The 23,311-nt window shown below is 45.5% G+C and overlaps 1 protein-coding gene across 3 annotated transcripts in view; it reads right to left on the minus strand.

Annotated features, from left to right (window-relative positions):
- Positions 1-22,121, minus strand: part of PCDH9 (protocadherin 9) — an 854,104-nt gene extending 831,983 nt beyond the window's left edge. The window contains exons 1-3 of one of the 3 annotated variants that reach the window (XM_087726643.1): positions 21,393-22,117; positions 16,720-19,888; positions 14,412-14,740 (exon numbers count right to left, since the gene is read on the minus strand). In XM_087726643.1, the coding sequence (XP_087582769.1) occupies positions 14,723-14,740; positions 16,720-19,755 (3,054 nt within the window). In that variant the 5' untranslated portion in view covers positions 19,756-19,888; positions 21,393-22,117 and the 3' untranslated portion in view covers positions 14,412-14,722. Of the gene's footprint in view, positions 1-14,411; positions 14,741-16,719; positions 19,889-21,392 lie in introns of those variants that run through there. The other 2 variants (XM_014073587.2, XM_014073588.2) reach the window with 2 other exon arrangements.
- Between the last annotated feature and the right edge of the window lie 1,190 nt (positions 22,122-23,311).

Genomic DNA, 23,311 nt, shown 5'->3' on the forward strand with positions numbered 1-23,311 from the left:
TCGCAAAAGACTGGGCCAACCTATCTACAACACAAAGGACCTCCAGCTTCAGGGTGATGGGATTAAGACATGGCGCTCCAGGACATAATAGGATTAACCTACCTAGGAGCAGAGCTCACCACATGGCACAATCTCCTAAGGACATTGCATTATCCCCACCAAACTTCAACCAAACCTATCTCAGGCAAACATGACCCCACATGGCCCCATAGGAGTCTGACAACAGGCAATATAATACATGTTCTTGCACAGAAACAGGAAGGTTAAGTTCAAAGCCCAAGAGAAGATATAAAAACCCCTCACTCTCAACCTCATGTGGTCAGCTTCCCAGAACCACTCTTGTGTTTCTGCTTCATCAATAAACCATCTTTCCAATCAGCCTCCATGCTTCCAGTGTCTTTCTCCCCACTTGGAAGTGAACCAGATGGATATTTCTACCAACACAACTTATGGTTGTTTGAAGAACTGAAGAGTCTACATCCTTCTGGACATTTTTGATCCAGTCCTAACTTTCCCCATCGCTGAACCTGCTGCCTAACAGCATGGGATTATCCAATATTTTGGAAGACCACAAGATTTCAGCCTCTCCTACGACTGAGCTGATGCTCTGCATCTCAAAAATTCAACCACCAACATTACGCGATGCTTCCTAGAGATGCTCTTGTGACTGAGACATATAAATAACTTACCCTTTTCTTTTCCACTCTACTCTGCTTTGGAAAACACTCCTAAAGTGTAACGATCTGTGATTTCAGAAGTCCTGTTTTGACATAGTTGACAGATTGGGCTTTAGGTTTGCTGACAATCAATCTTCAATCCTGAAGCTCAGCAAGTCATCACGCTTGTTATGGGTTGCTAGCGGATTGGGTCCTGTGCCAGCATTACACAATAAGTTGGGCTGGCTCGCAGGCTTTTCATAAAGATAACCAGTCTATGAAATTTGATTGGCTCCTACTAAAAAAAACATTGGAGCAAGCTCTGTTCAATTTGATTTTGTTGGCTGTGCTTCCCCAAGCAGATGTACGTGTGATCTCCTCATATCTATAAAACATCAACAGTCCTTGCAATATAAAATAATAGCCAGCTTTATCATCTGCTCTACGGGCTGATCTTGAGCTAAATCAAACAAGACCGGCTACAACTTGGAAGGAACGCTGTTAGGAAGATCCAGTTCTATCACACTAAACTAAGAAATCCACTCCCCCACCCCCACAAAAAAAAAGTCACGCTGAAAGAAGGCCATAACAAACTACTTCTGTATTAATGCCCAGAAAATGCCATGGAGATGGAGTTCACAGCTTCTTACTCTGACCGTTAGCATTGCTGCCAACATCTTTAGATCTTTCCTGCTGTTTGATAGACAAAGTTTTACCCTTCTGTGTGGGAATCACTATTCCAATCAATAGAATAAGGCAAATCCAGCTGGTTTCACCTAAAATTAAAAGAGGCACATGTAGAATTGGCAGTTATGTTATGCTAATAAAGCGCGCGCGGGGGCGTGCACACACATACACACACACCACAATGGGCATCCTTTCCAGCCTGAAAGACTCTGAAAATTAATGATTGACCTTGTGTTCCGACTCTGTTATTCTATTCTATTCTATTCTTAATTCAGCAATTTTAGCTTCCATGCATCCTGAAAAGTAAGAGGGGAGGGGGAAATGGCGTGACTGTAGCAAAGTATGCTCTTTCGCCCCGCTTAACCTTCCTGTGAACGACTCTTGATAAACTTCTCAAGAAATTCAATATGATCCTCTCGAAAAGACAACAGAAATATCATCCTTCAATATTTTGACGCTGCTCTTGGGCAAAAGTCTCCGGAAAGTTCCCACAGGAACAATATTTTGCCTTGATGCCCTGCTGTGAGTTTTCTGGCTTGCAGAAATAGTCTGCTCCAAACAAAGCTTCCAATTACATGGGAAAAAATCCGACGTGGGAACCGTTTTGCTCACAAGGCTGTGTGATCTTAACCCTAATCCTAATCTCTGTTAAATGTTCATAAAAAAATCCACTGCCTTGTAATTTTTTGTTTATTGCTCAACTCTATCCAAAATAAATAAATAAAACAGGGAAAGGAAGACCAAGAGTTGTTAACTAATCCTTTCCATCTTCCCTCCATCATTCCCCTCAAAAAAAAAAAAAAGATGGAAAGTTGGAGGGGGGCGAAAGAAAGAGGTGTATGGAGGGTCGAAGAGGTACATTGGGTTTCTATTTTGGGGGGTATTGTTGACAAGAAGAATGGCTGTGTTTATTGTTTAATGTTATATGGCCCCGGTTATGCACAGTATATATGTGACTGTATGAAATGAAAATGGAAAATAAAAACACATTTACAACGAGAAAAAAAAAGTTGTTAACTAATCCTAAAACACAACGTAGATTCCAGTGGTGGGATTCAGCCAGTTCGCACCTATTTGGCAGAACCGGTTGTTAACTTTCTAAGCAGTTTGGAGAATTGATTGTTGGAAGAAATCTTATTTTGTTTTTCCCCCCCACTTTACAGGGCTAATCTTGTAAAGAAGGCAGGAAGGAAACATTCTGGTGTTGTTTCTAGCCTAATCTTTAATACTTACAGAAATTGCCTCTCCGGTTAGCCCTTATTGCATTTTAATAGCTAAGGTGAAGCGCCCATCGACCTGAGTGACATTGAGTTGGCCACACCCACTCAGTCACATGACCACCGAGCCCCACCTACCCAGCTGGTCATTAGGGCAGAGAACCGGTTGTTAAATTATTTGAATCCCACCACTGGTAGATTCGTATACTGTATTTCCAGTGACTGACAGCGCTCATTCTTTTGTGGCATACAAATAGGGAAAGGGTTGGTGGGGGGAACAGGGAGGCAGGAAGGAATGTTCTTTTCCAACTGGCACGTCTGGCAGATTTAACAGCTTTTTGAAACCAAGCCTGATGAAATCTAAAAGAGAAAACAAAGAAGGGGAGGGGAAGGCCTATCCCCACAGGACACAAGCAATGACTTTATTATGGGTCAGAAATGTCCTCCTCTAGGAAGGAAGGAAGGAAAGAAGGAAGGAAGGAAGGAAGGAAGGAAGGAAGGAAGGAAGGAAGGGAGAGAAGAAAGAGAAGAAAGGGGGGTAGGAAGGAGGCAGGGAAGGAGGGAGGGAAGCAAGGAAGGAAGGAAGGATGGAAGGAAGGAGAGAAGGAGAGAAGAAAGGAGGGAAGGAAGGAGGGAAGGAAGGAGAGAAGGAGAGAAGAAAGGAGGGAAGGAAGGAGGGAATGTAGGAGAGAAGGAAGGGGGGAAGGAAGGAGGAAAGGAAGGGGGAAAGGAAGGAGAGAAGGAGAGAAGAAAGGAGGGAAGGAAGGAAGGAGGGAAGGAAGGAGGGAAGGAGAGAAGGAGGGAAGGGGGAAGGAGGGAGGGAAGGAAGGAGGGAAGGAAGGAGAGTAGGAGAGAAGAAACGAGGGAAGGAAAGAGGGAGGGAGGGAAGAAGAAGTACGACCGTTGTAAGATAAGATGGATCTATGGGATGGTAAGAAAGCAATCTTCAAGTATATTGTCAACTGTAGGGAAAAATTGTTATAAATACATATTATTAATAACAGTTATGAGATGATATAATTGTGAATGTATATATGAAATTGATAAAATAAAAAAAATATTTTTTTTAAAAAAAAAAGAGAAATGTCCTCCTCTAAGAAATGCAGATCGGGGTGGCTTTATTTATTTTCCTTTAAAAAAATAATAATTGCGGTTGATTTTCTTTTTGGAAAAAAACACACACAGAACAATCAAACAAAGCCATCTCTTTGTTCGATTGTCCTGTATGGTATTTTACTTTAATTTTTATTTGATTGGTGTGCTCCTTGCAGCCATGGATGTGCAAGGCTAGGACAGGGAAGCCAGCGATGAGTTGCTGTGTCCTCACAACCAAAAAGCAATTTTAAAAACTATGATATGATTGTTCTCACTGTTAGAAAATTTAATCCTTATTTCTAGGTTGAATCTCTCCTTGATCAGTTTCCATCCATTATTCCTTGTCTGGCCTTCGGGTGCTTTGGAAAATAGCTTGACACCCTTCCACTCTGTGGCAGCCCCTCAAATATTGGAAGATGCTGTCATGTCTCCCCTGGTCCTTCTCTTCACTAGACTAGCCATACAGAGTATTAGCAACCGTTCATCGTATGTTTTAGCCTCCAGTCCCCTAATCATCTTGGTTGCTCTTCTCTGCATTTTTTCTAGAGTCCCAACATCTTTCGTGGTGACCAAAACTGGATGAAGTATTCTAGGTGTGGCCTTACTAACGCTTTCTAGAGGGGTATTAATACCTCCCTTGATCTTGATTGTATCCCTCTGGAAATGCAATTTAGCAATAGGAATAGCAGTTAGACTTATATACCGCTTCATAGAGCTTTCAGCCCACTCTAAGCGGTTTACAGAGTCAGCATATTGCCCCCAACAACAATCCGGGTCCTCATTTTACCCACCTCGGAAGGCTGGAAGGCTGAGTCAACCCTGAGCCGGTGAGACTTGAACAGCCGAACTGCAGAACTGCAGTCAGCTGAAGTAGCCTGCAGTGCTGCATTTAACCACTGCGCCACCTCGGCTTAGGATTGTGTTGGCTTTTTGGGCTGCTGCCACACACTGCTGACTCATATTTAACTAGTTGTCCACTAAGACTCCAAGATCCCTCCGATTGGTGACTAACAGTTTGAGACTATTCACTATTCTGGTTGCTTGCGACTAACAGATTCCTTCGCGTTGTGATCATTGGGGAAGAAAAACAAAATATGTCTGTTATGCGAATGGTGAAACTCTACAAGTTGGTCAATTCCTTATCCAGCAAAAGGCTGCCATTCTTACTGCCGCATATGGTAAAATGGCTCTGTAAGCTATCGATGATACATTTAACAATGCAGCCAGGCATAAAAAAAAGAGAGATCAACCAGGCGTCTCCTTTTGTGACAGTTCCAACAGTACCCAGAGCCTTCAAAAAATATGTTTTAAAGAAAACATTACAATTCATGCAGCACATGCTCCCATTTTTCTGTATCTCGGCTAATTGACATCTCAAAACTATAACTATACAGAAAAAGAGCTTGCAACCAGTCAGGGATTCTGTTAACCACCTTGGTTTTTATTATACTTTGTTTAAGGTCTGAATTTTTTTTAAAGCATTTATTAATCAAAGTGCATAGATCTGGGCATGGGAGAAAAATAACTAATAGTAGTGGAAGAGAAACTGAGGAAACTAATCAAGGAGAGAAGCAACTTAGAACTAAGGAGAAATTTCCTGACAGTTAGAACAAATTAATCAATGGAACAACTTGCCTCCAGAAGTTGTGAATTCTCCAACACTGGAAATTTTTATGATGATGTTGGACAACCATTTGTCTAAAGTTGTGTAGGGTTTCCCACCTAAGTAGGACTAGAAGACCTCCAAGAAGGGGTGGGATTCAGCCAGTTCGCACCTATTCGGGAGAACCAGTTGGTAACTTTCTAAGTAGTTCAGAGAACTGGTTGTTGGAAGAAATCTCCTTTTGTTTTTTTCCCCACTTTACAGGGCTAATCCTGTAAGGAAGGCAGGAAGGAAACATTCTGGTGCTGTTTCCAGCCTAATCTCTATTGCCCTGTTTACAGTGTCTCCAATTAACCCTTATTACATTGTAACAGCTAAGGTGAAGCGCCCATCGATGTGAATGACATTGAGTTGGCCATGCCCACCCTGTCTCATGACCACCAAGCCACAGCCACCCAGCTGGTCATTAGGGCAGAGAACTAGTTGTTAAATTATTTGAATCCCACCACTGCCTCCCAGGTCCCTTCCAACTTTTTTATTCTGTTCCTATTCTATTCCATTCCATTCCATTCCATTCTAAAAGTAAGCAATTCATCCAAGGAAAAGGAAGCAATTCTAAGAGAAAGAAGAAAAAGAGCAAGGAATATATTTGAAAGATGGATTAGCGAATGAACAAGAAAGAAAAAGTAGAGAAGAAGAATTATAGCAGAGATCAGTGTTCTGCTAAACTCAGTGGGATGTAGTTCTAAGAGGACTTTAGTATTTTTTAGTATTTTATTAATATTTATAGGACTGGACGTTACATTTAAATTTACAGGCAAAGAAATAAATTTGTCGGTGAATTTAAATTGAAAACGAAAATACTTTGTCGTGAAAGCGACTGCCTGTGAAGGGTCCTGGATTGGGGCCGAAAGGCGAAAGAGGAAGCAGTATGCTCCGTCCCATATTTGACTAGACCAAGTTGCCCCGATTGTCAGGTCTCACCGGAAAAACACAGAGGACTGAATGGTAATTTATTGATTTATTCAATTTATGGGGCCACCCATCTTAAGTGACTCTGGGTGGTGAGAATCATTCCACTGATTTTGACGCTTAGATCATCTGTTGCCGATTTATTGGCGGGTACCTGGAAATAGGATGAGTTGGAACTATAGATGGGACCCAGAATGAGTATAATCAATTACAAGTGGTGTGTTGGTGTAATTTCCTTATAAGGATCAGTTCCTTTTTTGGAGGAGGCTGAAAGTTTTGTAACATTGCTAATTAATTCATTTTTGAGAGGTTACTCATTAATTTTTTTTAAAAAGAACCAAATCGCTAAAAAATTTTTTTACAATCAGTAATATTGAAGCAGAAGATGGAAACTGTGGCTTTTCAAAGCAATAGCAATAGCAGTTAGACTTATATACCGCTTCATAGGGCTTTCAGCCCTCTCTAAGCGGTTTACAGAGTCAGCATATTGCCCCCAACAACAATCCGGGTCCTCATTTTACCCACCTCGGAAGGATGGAAGGCTGAGTCAACCCTGAGCCGGTGAGATTTGAACAGCCGAACTGCTGAACTGCAGTCAGCTGAAGTAGCCTGCAGTGCTGCATTTAAACACTGCGCCACCTCAGTTAGATGGGGGAAGACAGAATGAACAGCGCAGCTTCTGGTGATTTAAATATAAATCAACAACTTTCAAGTTTCCAAAACGGGCACATTGTTCATGCGAATCCATGAAACCGGACGATCAGGTTGGGATATTTCAATTGCTAGGAAGGCTGCAAATCTTAATGACCGTCTGAGCTAAACCAAGTCATCAGCTTAAGAAAGGCATGTGAACAAGGCATTGTGTATTTTTTAGGATGCAAGGCACTTGGCACCCAATCTCCTGGCCTGATGCATCACATGCTGGAAATGTTTGTTCTCAAATTCACCACAAATTCACCACGACAGGATTTCATTAGTTGAGGTTACTGGTGTCCCTAAATCTTCATACCACTCAATCCCATGTTTGTTTTCTCAGAAATTGATCCCATTGTATTTTAACAGGCACAATCTATAGCCATAAAGAATCCAATGACAAGTGATTTGGAAGCAAGTCTTCCCGAGTCCAGAAGACTTATTTTTAATCAAAACGGCAAAGGATTGTGTGCTGTCGGTTAAAATAACCGGAGCTATGGGTATGCCTCGACTTACAAACAATTGCTTGGTGACAATTTGAAGTTACAATGTCTTTGAAAAAAATGATTTATGACTATTTACAACCATTGCAGCATCTGCACTGTCACATAATCAGATTTGTGTTCTGACCCAGTTCCCCAAACATCACAAACCCTCTGTAGTTGAAGCAATGATTCCTTAATTAGGAGCGCCAGCACCCCCAGCAAAAAAGCTTCTCTTTTACCGCAGGCTAACAAGTCCATCCAGCAGGGAGATGAGCAGTGGTCTGCCACATCTATTTATCTCTGCCCCCTGACTTTTATCCCCAGAGCTAGGCTGAGACTTCGCTAGCAGTGGTCGCTTTTCCTTCCCAAGGACCGGCCCCTAGATTTCCACTGCTCTCCTCTCCTCTGCCTTCTATGCATCCACGCACCAGGCACTAGACCCAGCTGTTCCCCCTCTTCCTTATCAGCCACTTCCAGACCTTGGGACTGTTGACTCTTTATCTGAAGGCTGATGGATGGCCCATGATCTGCCTCTGTCTCTTACTGCCAGCTCCATTCCCTCTTCCCCTTCAGAGTTCTCAGGTTGCCTTGATGCTGACCATGACTCCCACACCACCACCTCCTCCTCCTCCTCCTCTTCCTCCTCTTCCTCCTCCTCCTCCTCCTCCTCCTCCTCCTCCTCCTCCTCTTCCTCCTCCTCTGATTCGTCTCCTGGAGGGGCTGGTGGCCAAAAGGCCACAGCCCTTTGGATATTTGGCAACTTATTCCTATTTATGATGGTTGCAGGGTCCCAGGGTCATCTTTTGCAACCTTCTGACAAGTCATATCCACTTGACAACCACTTAACAACCCAAATCTGGTTTGTCTATCACTTTGGAGTGCAGAATTCTGTACAACGATCCATGTTAGCTGATGGATCAAATGTGCTGAAGTAAGGGGCAAAAGCTACTTTGTTTCACATTTATCCATGGCAAAAAAATTAATTTCCTACATTCTTCCTATTTTGATGGACGAAGTACTATATTTTTCAGAGTATAAGACACACCTTCCCCCCCATAAAAGTGGGTGGAAATGTTGGTGCGTCTTATACACCGAATACAGCCAATTTTGGCCTTCCAAAACCCCACATCCACACCCCATTTTTGTGAAAAACAGGGGTGTTTTTGCCTTCTCCCAGTCCACAGTAGTACTCTGCAGGTTTCAGATGGGCTGGGGGGGGCAAAAATGCCCCCGTTTTTGTGAAAAATGGGTGGAAAATGGAATGGGGGTGTTTTTTCCTTCCCCCAGCCCTGTTGAAGCCTTCAGAGTGCTCCTGGGGGCCAAGGAGAACAAAAACGTTTTTTTTTCTTACTTACCTCTTCGAAATCATGGTGCGTCTTATAGTCCGAAAAATACAGTATTTGTGTATTGCTCTTTTGGAGTTCCTTTTCCCAAACTGTCTCAAAAAAGGAAGAGAGCAATGTTTGGTTTTGGGAAAGACAAGCGGAATACAGAAGACATGGAACGTCAAAATTCATAATCCATGGATTATATAGGAATCACTGCCAATTATTCCCAGATGGAAGAAACTTAAGTCCATCTCGGCGTATTAATATATTGGCATTAATTAAGCAGTACCATTTCAGTAAATGATGCTTTGAAGGGTTTTGCATTTAAAAAGAAAAAAACAAGTCCCTGATCTCGAGAAGCTCACAATATGGATATCATTCAAAACAACAAGATAAAATTCTTGTTTGTTTTGTTTAAATCACCAAACGGCACAGATCCATTCCATGCAGTCCTTTTTTGAAATTATTTTTTCAGCCCCCCCCCCCCCCCAGCTTAATTTCAGGTGGCTTGGAATGATGTGCTTAAAAAGTTGCCAGATGTAAATGGGTCACTGTTTTCATATCTTAAACATCTGTTGTTTATACCCAAGAAAGCACGCCGGGCACGTGGGGAAGGAAATTAATTCCCCAATTGCTGTCAAGTGAGTTAGGAAACAGCAATAAACAGCTTACTGTAGAGCTGCTAGCTGCAATAAAATGCTTGTCAATAAAACATAGCTGATACAGGTTTTGAAGGGTCAAAAAAAAAATGAAAAGTAAAACCTGAAATGGTAACCAGTAGAGATCTGATTCCTGAATCCCAGAAACCCATTTCTGCTGAGCTCAGGAATCTTATTTTCCCTGTGTCCCAGAACAGAAACAGAAAACAGAATAACAGAGTTGGAAGGGACCTTGGAGGTCTTCTAGTCCAACCCCCTGCTTAGGCAGGAAACTCTACACCACTTCAGACAAATGGTTATCTAATCTCTTCTTTAAAACCTCCAGTGTTGGAGTATTCACAACTTCTGGAGGCAAGTTGATTTAATTGTTCGCACTGTCAGGAAATTTATCCTTAGTTCCAGGTTGATTCTCTCTTTGATTAGTTTCCACCAATTGCTTCTTGTCCTGCCCTCAGGTGCTTTGGAGAATAGCTTGACTCCCTTTTCTTTGTGGCAACCCCTGAGATATTGGAAGACTCTGGAACGAGCTCCCCGTTGAAATCCGGACCCTTACTACCCTCCCAGCCTTCCGTAAAGCTACTAAGTCCTGGCTGTTCCAGCAGGCTGGGGGCTGTTGAAGTATCCAGCCCCACTTCATCTGTGAATGTTGTCGTATTTTAAATTGTTGTATTGTCTTGTATTGTCTTATTTATCCCCTTTCCCTGTTTTATTGTAAGCCACCCGGAGTCCTTTGGGAGTGGGCGGCATACAAAACCAATAAATGAAATGAAATGAAATGAAAGAAATGAAATGAAATGAAATGAAGACTGCTATCATATCTCCCCTGGTCCTTCTTTTCATCAAACTAGACATACCCAGTTTCTGCAGCCATTCTTTATATTTTTAGCCTCCAGTCCCCTAATCCTCTTTGTTGCTCTTCTCTGCACTCTTTCTGGAGTTTCCACATCTTTATTTTTATATCATGGCAACCAACACTGGATGCCGTATTCCAAGTATGACCAGAAGTGATACAGTGTATGTATGTATCACCTGTGTGGTACAGTTTAAGAAGGTTTCATGCATCTGGGTAGGAAAACAGAGCTTCACGAGTCATGTACACATTCTTGTTATACACCCATTCTTGCAAGTATGCACGCAAATGCACAAGCCAGTGATGTGCAGTCAGGGGAGGCAGGGGAGGTAGAGCCTCACCACTATCATCATGAAAAGAAAAGAAAAAGAAAGAAGGAAACTTATTTCGCAAAGGAGAAAAACAAATGCTGTCGCTTTAAATCGGAACTGAGCATGTCTGGCTGTGGAATTCTGGGAGTTGTGGTCCACAAGTCTAAAAAAATTTGAAACCCACCACTGTGTCAGTGCCTCACCAGCCATAAACCTCACCGCACGTCACTGGCACAAGCACACCACCAAGTCTTATTTATGAAAGTAATGAGGAGCAGAAAAGCATCTCGGGAGCTTTAACTAACTGGGGATTCTGTGTACATAAAAGGAAGAGAGAAAGCTTTATTTTTAGCTTTAGTGTTGCTTGAGAATTGTATTATTGCTTAAGGTTATATTCGGATTTCTATTAGAGACCCCTATTTTCCCAGGCTTTTTCACTTTCACATATACCAGAACATCTTTTCAGCTGAGGGTTTTCCACGCTTGGCCTCCTTCCCAAGATGAATATCTTGAGACAGTTGAACAAAAGCTCCCCATATACTTTTTATTTCTTCTTATATAAGGTAGCCAAAAATGCCCTGCATTTGCACTGTCTTTCCACGGGCCTATTGCTAAGGATCGGTGCATCTATCTGTATCTATCATTTTATCTTCTCTGGGAAAGATCCTTGCTCAACTCTGATCTTCCCCAACGGGCAAACAAAACCCCAAATCAAAAGATTTCAACAAATGGCAAACTTCACTGTCCCTGTTTAGCTTCTTACACCACAGCTTCCCATAACTGTTCCTGCAGCCAAGAAAACTACGATTATGGGAGGTTTAACAGCTTTGGTAGTGTCCTTTTTATCAGCTGTTATCATAAATGCAAACAAATAAATCACGGACAACAAGCCACTCGAGAGAAAGGTTGCTTCTTCGTAGTGCAGTTAAACCACAACACTGCTTTCCTGCTGCAATTTTATGAAACACTCAAGGGAACCGACCATTTATATATCTCTGTGTTGTTATTATTATTATTTAAAAGACTTCCCGGGCTGGATTTTTAACAGCAGATGAACTGCACTGAATGATTCCGTTGGTCCATAAAAGTAATCAGAAATGAATTAATACACTTGGTAAGAATTGCAGCTCTTTGCTGGAAAATATTGACTCAAAACTGAAGGAAGCCATTGCGTCGCCAGAAGTTTCAGCTGATGAGGTCAAATTTTGAGGACATAACTTTGGTCGCAACCTGATTTGATCGTGACCCGAACCTAACCAAAATTAATGCAGCAGCCACACGTGGGACGCTGTTGTTTATAAACAAACAACAGGAAATGTGGCACTTACCCCCCCAAAAAAACCAACAACAACACCTGATTTGGTCCTGGTCAGAAGCATTCGTGGCCAGAAGTTCTACTGTAAATGGAAATCCTTCAAGACTGCAAGAGAAGGCTGTGCCGATGTTACTCTTTATTCTCAAGGATTGACCACACCGGTGAGAAAAAAACTGAAGACCATTCAAACCATTTTTGCATTTTTGTGGGATCTGATCATGGTTCGCTCATGCACACGCATGAAACCCAGCAGGCCCTTGTTCTAAAAATGGCTCATCTTTATTTGCTATCTTGCAAGATTTTAGAAAGCTGTTTTTCTCCTTTTCTTTTTTTTCCCTGTGAGTCAGATCTAATCCCAGCCTAGCATTCCCTCCCCCCCCCACCTCCCTGTTTCTTTTTTTTTCTTTCTTTCTTGGCAACAGCAATCAAACCATAAAAGGTATTTCGTGCTGTTCGGAGAAGCTGAGCAATGCTTCTACTCCACTTTAATGTTTTCCTTACAGACTGTCTCTCAAGGGAAAGACGCTGTCCTACATGCTGGCAAGTAGAAATAGCTTAATGTTCAACCAGATTCAATATAGGGTACTTTTTTTTTCTGGCAATCGTCCATTCCCCCATCAGAACAGTGCAGCGTCTGATACCCAATGGCCATGTCTGAACCTATAACAAAACCAATTCTTTTTCTATGAGTCTCAAAAAGTCACTGTTCCTCCTTCTCTCTTTTCTGGTGGAGACTCAAGGCAAGCTTCGCCTTCAACGAATCACCATTTCTTATTTTATCTGAGAGTGGGGGGGAATACAATTTGAACACAGTTGGCTCCAACGAGCCAGCTTCTTAATGTGATTGTCAATCCAGACTGGCTTATGTATGCCAATTAAAAACTACCCACGTTTCCTAATTCAGACAAAAACCTCCATAGGAGTCCATTCCCCTCCTTGCAGTCACGTTGGAAAACAAAGAGGGATGCTGTCCAGAATATTAAGCTAGGTTGCCCCGTTTTGTCTGAACCGAGCCATTCTTTCTTGTAAAAAAAAATAAAATAAGGAGTCTGGTAGGATTGTGCTATCTAAGAAAATCACGCTGTCCTTCACTTCCTATTTTACTCAAAGCATCTGCCTTCTCGTGCCTGCCAAAAGAATCACTTGCAATTTCCATTTTGGCATGTGCCATGGAATTGACACAGCTACCCAATCTTCAACATTTAGAAATGTTTTCAGGATTAGCGTTTAGGCTACCTTATTTCAGGCACTCCAATACAACTTTCTTTATTATTATTAATAATAATAATAATAATTCCACCAATGTCTGTATGACATTCTTCTCTATGTCCTTCCTTTGCTAGCCTATCTGAATCTGCAGAATCTGAGATATTATTCTGGTGACTATTATATACTCATAAAGAACATACACAGTGCAATATTACATGATTTATTTTAAGCTCTAGCAAATATTAGGATAAGTCAATTATTGCCTCCCAATCCCTTCAGCCCATGTTGTCTTAGATTCTTGATCTTTGGTTAAGTGTCTTTTAACATCAAAAACAATCTGGCGAATGACCAATAAAGACACAAGAGTAAAGAAGAAGAATCTGTGTTGTTTGCTTAAAAGAGTGTGAGGTGTGTGTGTTTTTTTAAAGAGTTTTCAACAGTACCATACTTCCCACGGCATATGAAAAAGGCTCAAAGGAGCCAAATAAAATTGTCTGATAAACTATGCAGAGTTTTCATTTTTAAAACAATGTTATGAAATGTAACCTACTGATTCTCTGGTAGCTCAGTTATTAAAAGAAGCAAGTTACCTAAAGATTTGATGTGATATTAACACACAGTGCATAGTAAGTAGTGTTGGCTTCACCTTAGTTCCCACTCATTCAGGTGTCCGATTTAGCAAAGGAATGACCGAAACAGCATAATTCTCCCCACCAATTCCCATGTATCCATCACCATCCTCCAAATTATCAGTACCCCTTATCTATTTTGATTTATTGGGCTGGGATTATTCCACTGCAGAAGCCCCATTGCTCTAAATAAGTACAATGCCAAATCACTTCCTTAAGGAAAAGAAAATAGAATGTGCTATTACTCTATTTTCTGACTCTATCCTCAAGTCAGTTTTCTCACCAGATATATTTTTTTAAAGTCACTATTTTTACACCTTGGTGCTAAACACATTTACTTGCAAATAGGTTCTGTTGATGTCAACAGAATATAGTTCCAGGAATGAGTGTTTATTTAATCGCAAATGTCTTTAACATGTGCGGGACTAAAAAGCATAACAATGAATCAGTTTCTTCTCCCACACAGTCTGACATCAGTGGTGTCAGCAAGACATATCATCCATGCAAACCTGAAAACTTCAGATGTCTCTTTTTTTCAAACCAAGCCTTGAAACAGGGAAGCAAAATTCACTCTTGGCAGCTCATGAGCAACTGAACAGATTCGACTTTCTGAACGTTGCAAATTCACCTAACCCTAACTGGAGATGTCTTCCCCATTGCTTAGTACAAGAATGATTGTTTTGCTTCAACTGGAGAGAAAAAAATATATATACAGGCTTCTTATGGGTCCCCCTTTATTTGGAACCAGGAACATGCAACAATTCTGTGCTGTTTATTACAAAGCTTGCTATCCGGTTGAGAAATGGGAGGAGAGACAGTTCTTGGTGGAACTCGAACATATCAAAACACTTCTAAAAAATAATAATCCAGCTATGCTATACAAATTCTAGAACTGCCTCTTGAAAAGCAGGAGTTCAGAAGTTATCCACAAAAACCTTGTTTCTCAAGATCTGGCCCTATTGAGTGCTGATACATACATGCTCTTCCGGGGAATTTCTTACGGAGTTGTGATGTTAATCCCTTACGGACTTCTTGGAGAGAAAAAAAAAACACATTAAAACCCAACCCTGTAAAAAGACCAGACAACAAACTGGGGCCTGGTATCTGATAAACAACATAGAAGGAATCAGAGGGAGGAATAATGCTCTGTTCTCAGGGTGGCTAGTTATGCAGATGTTGCCAGATGCACTTCCTCGCCATCTCAGCCCTGTGTTAAAGTCGGCAGAATTACCCAATGTATGCTGTTACTTTGATAACACTGTTATCAAGCCCATCGTAGGAGAAGGATTGAATTTCATCTCCAATCCCTTTTAACAAGGCCACCCAGTCTACTTCCACAACATCATCTCTGCAGGGGTCAAAACATATGGCACCTTGTTTTAGAATTCTGGTCCAAAATTCCAGAAGTGTTTTGGGAAATGCTAGCATGCAAATTTTGGGAATGGCTCAAGCTAGAAAATGGCCACTTTCCATCCCAGGGGAGGCACCAAAGCCTCTTCTAATGGGCCTTGCCTTACTCCGTGGACCCATCAGCCACAGCAAATCTGCACCACCACTTAAGAAAACATGAGTTGGGCAGCTAAACCTTTGAACGAGTGATGCAATGCAATTTAAGCACTCAAGGCCTCCAGAAAGCATGCCAGCTTAACTCCCGGTCCCTTCAGCGTCACTGTTATTAAATAAAGGATTTCTTTGGGTTTCTGTACCAGCCTGAACCATCCCTCCCCCTCCCCCCCAAAAAATCCTGAACTGCTGCACGATTGGCAGCCAGCCAGCTCAGCCAACACAGTCCCGTAGCGCCATCTAGAGGTGCATTCCCGCATTCTAATTTTGTGGCGAAAGACAAGCAACCAATGAAATGAATTAAGACAGCACTGCATTTAAATCTTTATTAGCCAGGAATTTGACCTAGATCATCATTGCAATAAGAAGAATCCCCCCAACAACCCCTAATACTGGATTTTGGATGAAATATGAAGTTCCTTGACCTAATTTTTATTTTTTTTGTTTAAATGCCAGGCTTCATAGCTTTAAAATGACTCATGAAAACTCCCTTATGGGAGAATGTATTTGCAATGGAGTGAATTCTTCCCCCACCTGCATAATAATTCATGGTGACTTTTTATTTTTATTTTTCCTCAATTATAAACAAATGCATTCCTCTTGAATGTGTACTTTGGCCATTTCAAGCAGGTAGATGAAACAAAAAAAAACAAAAGCACACGCAAATAAAATGCCACTTTCTTCTTCTTCTTCTTCCTGAACAGACACACAGCTGTACTGCTATACCACTGAAACCATTGCCATTCCGAACAGAGGGACAGGTTCTCGCAGCTTAATTGTCTCCTACCCAACAAACGCAGTTGCAACACAACCTTTGAGCCTCGGGTAAAGACCAAATTTCAGGCTCCTGAAAACGGCAACGTAACAAATAGTTCCAGATCAGCGGGGGAAATAAACAGGGAGGGAGGAGACTGTCAAACCAGCCTCCTGTGAAAATACAACTTTTCTTCCATTGGAAATTAAGATATTTAACCCTGAAACATTTTGGTCCATCTAATATATATATATATATATTTTTCCCCGCCTGGTCTGAATCTGGCAGAATAAGCCCCATTCTTAATCTTCAGTAATGCCCTACCCTGATTATGTTTTTGACCAAAAACAAAACCCCATGACACCATCGCTTCTAAGCACTAGTCCTTGTACTTGTGTGCATCTCTGTTGGTGAATGGGTGTGAGTGAGTGCGTGCGTGCCACTTGTCCTAAAAGCAAAGCCCAAAAAAATAGAAAAAGAAAATTGGTACCGTATCGCTTTGGGAAATCACGTTTTTCATTTATACCAATGCATAGTCCTGGGAGATGAGACACCCTTTCTCTCTCTCTCTCTCCTTAGTAAAAAGCTAAGCTAAAGTTATCCCGACGGCCAAGAATTCCTCCTGGCACTTTAATACTGGTTGAGTGGGCACTTGTATGCAGTACTTATAGACCAGTAAAAGTGCTCGTTTACCTGTCTGGTGTGTAAGGGGCCTTTAGTCTTGAAGCCTCCTTGCGAACTGCACTCTGAGGCACTGAAGTGGTCTGAACTAGTGGAAGAGCGCTTGGAGAGGGTGTCACACCCTCCAACAAAGGTGTTGTCCAAGGGCAGCTCCTGAATCACGTGGTGCTTTTTCACCGAGATGGGCGTGTCCGGCTTCAGGTGGAAAGCAGACTGAGGAGAGGCAGATTTGTAATGCTTAGCGAGATCAGGGCTGTTAGGCTTAAAGGTGGTGGGTGGTGCAGTGCCCCAGTCAAACCGTCCTATACTCTGCTCCTCCAGCTCAGCTGGAAGGCTAATGGTCCCGTTGATAGGTTCGTGAACAGCATCCTCTGGCTTCGACTCCTCGATGGTCACAAAATTCAACAGGGAGCTCTTAGGGGATTTCCTTTTCTTCCGCTTCTTCTTCTTGTTCTGCTTGTTCTCCTGGTTGGGGGACATCCACTCGGCCCCTTGCTTGCTTCTCTGGGCCGCTTTGAACCTGGAGGCGTGGCGACAACGGACCAGCACGGTGACGAAAATGACCACGATGACCACCATGGCCCCTGCCACGATGGCGATCATGATGGTAAGGTAGTCCTCGTTTTGGTAGGGCTGGCTGCTGTCCCCAATATTCCTATCCAAAGGAGTCTCCATAGTCCTGCGGATCAGGTCATAAATATAAGAGGCGTTTCCCGCAGTGTCGTTGACGTACAGAAACACAAGGACAAGGGTGTGCAAGGATTTAGGGTAGCCCAGATCGCTAATGTTGACTACCAACCGATGCAAGCCTACATCGGTCGGGATGGGCTTCTCTTCCAAGGTGATGTTCCCAGTCACGGGATCAATACGGAACAAGCCTTTGTTGTTTCCGCTGACTATTGTGTATTTCAGCTCGGCATTCATTCCTGTGTCAATGTCAACAGCAAACACTTCCGCTACCACCGATCCCGGGATAGCGGAGAGAGGTACCAGCTTAAAAGACGTGTTGGAAGGGGGATAGATGACCACGGGGCTGTTGTCATTCACATCCATCACGTTGATGGTGACCTTAGCGGTAGAAGAGCACGGTGGCTGCCCCCCATCGATAGCCTTGACATCAAAGGTGTAGGAACTTTGCTGCTCGCGGTCGAAAGACACGTTAGACTTTATAACTCCAGAGTAAGGATCCAGAACAAAGTTCTCATTGTCGTTCAATATGGAGAGCGTCACAGCTTTATTCTCGCCCGCATCTGCGTCCGTCACTGTGATCACTCCTACAGTACTATACTTTGGTAAGTTCTCTGACACAAAAAACTGAAAATGGTTATGCGTGAATTTTGGACTGTTGTCATTCTCGTCGAGCACAGTAACGATCACAGCTGCTTGACTCTGCAAGGGAGGAGTGCCATTGTCTCTGGCCGTGACTGTAAAAATGAACCTCTCCTGTTCTTCTCGGTCAAACACCCGGGAAGCTGTCAAGACCCCTGTCTTACGGTCCAGATCGAAAAAGGAGGCATTGGGGCCAAGCTGATACACAATGTCTGCGTTCTTACCACTGTCCTCATCGGTGGCGCTAATAGTGGTTAGGTAGAGACCCCGCCGGTTGTTTTCAGAAACGGACAGCTCAATAACGGGCTGGCTAAAGATGGGAGGGTTGTCATTTTCATCCTCCAATTTGACTCTGACCAGGGCTGTCTGGTTCAAACTGGGCTTGCCCGAGTCAGAGGCCACTATTTTAAAGCTGAATTCTTTGGTGCCCTCATAGTCCAGCAAGGAAGAGGTCTCTAACAAGTACTGGTTGTCATAAACGGCCTTCAAGTGAAACGGCACCTCTCTTTCAATGAAACAGATGACTTTGCCATTCACGTCCGTGTCCTTGTCTGAGACGGTGATCAGCGCAATCTTGGTATTGATAGGATCTTTCTCAGATAAGTACACGGTGCCGTTGATGGGGCTGATGATGTACCTGAGGTCTATATTAGGAGGGTTATCATTAACATCAGTCACATTGATGGTAACGGTGGCCCGGGCGGGAGTTGAGCTACCGTCACTGGCCAGGACTGTCACCTTGTGGATGGCAGTCTCTTCTCGATCTAAAGCCCTCTGGACCGTGATCAGCCCAGTGGTGTTGTTTAAAGCAAAGAGTCGTTTCGTTGCCGGAGCAACCTGGGCCCCAAAAATATATCTGATTTCTGCATTGCTGCCCACATCTGCATCAGTGGCATGGAGCTGGAGGACAGAGGTCCCTACCGGGGCATTCTCAGGTATGTGGACTTCCACCTGGCTCTCTTTAAAAACTGGCCTGTTGTCATTGACATCACTTACTGTGACCTGGAGGATGGCTGTGCTGGATTTCTGGGGTGTTCCTCCATCCTCCACCTTGATTTTCATCACATAGGTGTCTTTCTGCTCCCGGTCCAGGTTTTGCTGCACGATCAACTGAGGCCACTTCTCCCCTTCCGGCGTTTCCACTATATCCAACCCAAAGACGCTTTGCCCATTCAGAAGTTCGTAATGCTGGACGCCGTTGAAACCCGTGTCGGGATCTGTGGCGGAAGGGATGGGGAAGCGGCTGTTGATCAGCGTGTTTTCGGGGATGGAGATGTTGATGACCGGGGAGGGGAACATGGGGGCATTGTCGTTGGTGTCCTTCACGATGATTTTGATCTTGATCAGCCTGAAGAAATCATTGGGCAAGATCACCACCTCCAGTTCGAAGAAGCACTCGTTCTCTTCCGCGTAAGCAGCCCCAGCGCAGAGTCTCTCCCGGTCGATGCGGTTGGAGGTGGTGAAGATCTCCCCCGTGGTGCTGGAGACTTTCACCAAAGGGGCATCTCCCGCTTTGGAGACCAGCCGGTAAACCAGGCTAGAGCTGGTCCCCGTGGCAGCATTGATGTGAGAAATGTTCAGATCCTTTGGTATGTTCCCAATGGGCACGTTTTCGGGCAGCTCCTCCCGGATGGTGTAAATAAGTTCTTGAGCGACAGCCGAATCCAGTCGCAAGCAGGCAATCAGAGCAGCCAACAGGTAAAAATCTCTCAGGTCCATGATAATCTGTTTATAGATCCTTCTTCAGGGTTTTAAGGTTCCAAGATGTCCAGAAAGGAAAGCTGGCTTCTTTGCCAAAAGGAAAACCGTGGCCGGCTGCATCACATCCAAAGCTCTGACTTCCCGACAGTCCCTGCCAACAAACACAAGGACAACAACGTTTTGTAAAGAAGGGTTGGTTTTAAAAAACGGTATCAGACACACACACACACACACACACACACACACGCAACAGAGGAACACTGCCACCTGCTTCCATGTCTTGCTTTCTTGCTTGTGTATGTGTGCGTGCGTGAGAGTAATTCCCGCTTCATGAATGCACCAATATACCGCCACTAGCGCTGAGTGCACACTGAGAATGAAATTAACTAGTTACAAGATTGAGTCGAGGGGTAGTGTGGGGGGGGGGGGGAGAGACGCAGATGCAATTCACACTGACACACACAGACACTCTCTCTCTCTCTCTCTCTCTCTCTCTCTCTCTCTCTCTCTCTCTCTCTCTCTCTCACACACACACACACACACACACACACACACACACACACACACACAGAAAGCCAGGCACACTTGCTCCAATCAGCCCACAGACCCCCAAGTAGAATTTGCTCCGCTATTTCACCTGCCCTCCCCCTTTCGATTGGAGGCAAGTTAAAAAATAAAAAAGGAAGGGAGGGGGGAAGGAGCCCGAGCTTTTTGGAAGCATGTTTTCATGGCCCCCACCTTCCCACCCCCACCCCCAAACCCCAATTAAATTACCTAGCCTGGTTGTGTTGCCTTTGATAGTCTGATGCAAGGAGATGGACTCAGCTGCAGAAGGAGCTTTCCAGACAGAGCAGGGTCTGCAGCCTTTAAAGCCTTTAAAGGCTGTTTGCTGGCGACTTCCTAATCTTCTTTTTTTTTTTAATCTAAAGGAGGGAAGCCAAAGGACTTCTCCTACCTCCCCCCCTCCTCACCTCAGGCAAGCCAAACCTCACCTTCTCCAGATGTGGCAGCCTAATAGTTGGGGGGGGAGCGAAAAAGGGGGCTGAGCTTTCTCCATCCTCAAATCTCCCCCCATCCCCATGCAACTTCCAAATAAACAGAGAAGATGGGGCTAGGAAGGGGGTCTGGGAAGCAACTGGGCAGCAGCCCAACAGCTGTTTACCAAGGCAGAGGCAGAAACGGGGAGGGGGAGAGGGCTCTCCTGGCGTCGGGTGGCAGAGCCCCTCGGATGCCCTTCCGCTGGGCATCTTAGCCAAGCCGCCGCTGCCAGGCATATAAATACCGCAGCTCTGGAAAGGCTGCTGGGTCAGACCCCCGGAGCTGAGGGAGCGACTGACGGGCAGAGCTGGGGGGCGCCCCTATAGATTGGGGGAGCGGACGAAAGTGGGGAGAAGAGGAAGAGTTTGACCAGAGCTCGCATCTGCATTAAAAAGCACAGCGGCAATGCCAGCGCTCTCCTAACCTTACCTTGACGCAGGCAAAAATAAAATAAAATAAAAAATACAGGGGAAGGGGATGTTGGCACCTTCTCTTCATCTCCTCACCCTCACCAGACAAGAGGGGGGGAAATTCATCCCTCTCTCCCTCTCCCTGCGATCCTGGCTCTCATTTGCACCCTCCAGCCCCGTTCCCAGAGCTTGCAACTTTGCACTTACGTTTGCCGCTGCTCTTCCAACTGCTGGAAGCCAAGCGGGGAGCCGGGCGGCCGTCGTCGTCGTCCTCCTTCTCCTCTTCCTTCTCCTTCTTCGTTTGCTTCTTCCCCAGCCCTCCAGCAGCTCATTCGGGGAAGCCCCGAGTCGGCGAAGCGAGAGAAATCAGCGAGCGGCGCCGGGAAAGGCCGGCGAGGCTTCCCGGAGCCCGAGGATGGAGCCCGGCGGTGGCAAATCCGTAAGTCCCGCGAAGAAAATCCCCGCTCCGTCCGGCTTAGGCGTCGTCATCCTCCTTTTTTCCCTTCCTTCCTTCTTCTCTTTCCTTCCTTCCTTCTCGCCTGCCTGGCTGGAGAGAGAGAGATGCTCCGAGTGGGGCTTGGTCCTGGGGTTGTTTTTTTTTAGTGGGGGGGGGGGTCCTCTGGCGGTCGGGTCGGTTCAAGCCCCTCGAGGCAGCCAGCCCGCCCGCCGGCCAGCCCGGGGCTCTTCTCTGCCTCTCAGCTCTGAGGCTCGCCACCACCGTCCGCGACGGTTCTCCATGCCGCACTCATCGGCGGGAGCTCCCACAGCCTTCTCCGGAGACCCAACTTCGCCCAGGAGGGTCCAGAGGTTCAGAGCCCCCCCAAGCCGCTTTCGCTGCCCTCTCTTGCCGCCTCGTCCCTCGCCTGCCCGGAGAAAGCCCGTCCAAGGTGCCTCCCGGTCGTTGGCTCGCCTCGGTGGCTCCGCGCTCCCGGCTCGTCTCTCTCTTCGCCTGCTTCTCTCCGAACTGGCTTTCTTGATATAACTCTCGCTAAGCCCAGAGGGTGGGCGTGAACGGGGAGATGCCACGCCCCCGCCTGGCCGCGGGTTGGACGGACGGGCGAGGGGGCGGCCGCGGGGGGGAGGTACGGGGGGGGCTGCTCAACGGCCCGCCCATAGGACCGAAAGGCGCGTCGGTCAGGGCCTGGAGGCGGCCGAGCGGCGAGCGCTTTGCTCGCCGCGGTGCTGAATGGCTAAAGGAGGCGGCTGCTGCGGTAGCGACGGAGGAGGAGGAAAAGAGGGGGGGGCGAGAGGGAGAGATGGAAGAGGAGGAGGAAAAAGGGGGAGCGAGGAGGGGAAGATATGGAAGAGGAAAAGGGGAGGGAGGGGAGGAGGAGAGGTGGAAGAGGAGGAGGGGGAGGAAAAGGGAGAGAGGAGGAGGGGAGGGAAAAGGGGGAGGGGAGGAGGAAAAGGAGGAGGAGGAAGAGGGGGAGAGGAGGAGGAGGAGGAGGAGGAAAAGGGAAGGGGCAGAGATGGAAAAGGAGGAGGAGGAAAAGGGAGGAGGAGTGGGAGATGAAGAAGAGGAGGAAAGGGGGAGGAGGAGTGGGCGATGAGGAGGATCAGGAGGAAGAGGAGGAGGAGGAAAAAGGGGGAGGAGGTAGATTTGGGTTTCAGCCGTCTGGATCACCTCGATGCAGCTCGGGAATCTCTTTTCGCGCCCCCCCCCGCTCCCAACTCCCGCGCTTGGCTTCGGTCCGCGAATTGTTCAGCCGGCTTCCCTTTTCCGGAGAGGCGAGAGCTTTCCTGAGCATGCGAAGAGCGCCTCGTCCCTCAAGCGCAACCGCCGGACTTTTTGAGCAGAGATGCGGCAGCCCCTTGGAGGAGGCAGCAAGCCGAACGGAGCGCAGGACGCGCGCCCGGAGGAGCCCGGCCGTAGGCGGCAGATGCGTCTCTTTGCGGCTGCCTCCTCACCTCCCTCCCTCCCTCCCCCCCCCCGTGGTGCCAGCTTCTCGGGATTGGGAACTTGGGTCCGTTCGGTTCCTGGGAAGGAAGAGGGAGACCCCCCTCCCTCCATTGACTTGCGGGGTGGTGCGGGAGAAGGATCAACAGCCTCGGGATGGACTCAATGTGTGGAAGAGATGCTGATTTGGTCTCTTCCCCACCGCGGCGGCTGTTCTTGACTCAGCCGA

Source organism: Thamnophis sirtalis, unplaced genomic scaffold (assembly GCF_051295495.1).
Source record: "Thamnophis sirtalis isolate CommonGarterSnake01/CBP01778 unplaced genomic scaffold, rThaSir2_p1.2 scaffold_12, whole genome shotgun sequence".
Lineage (NCBI taxonomy): Eukaryota > Metazoa > Chordata > Lepidosauria > Squamata > Natricidae > Thamnophis > Thamnophis sirtalis.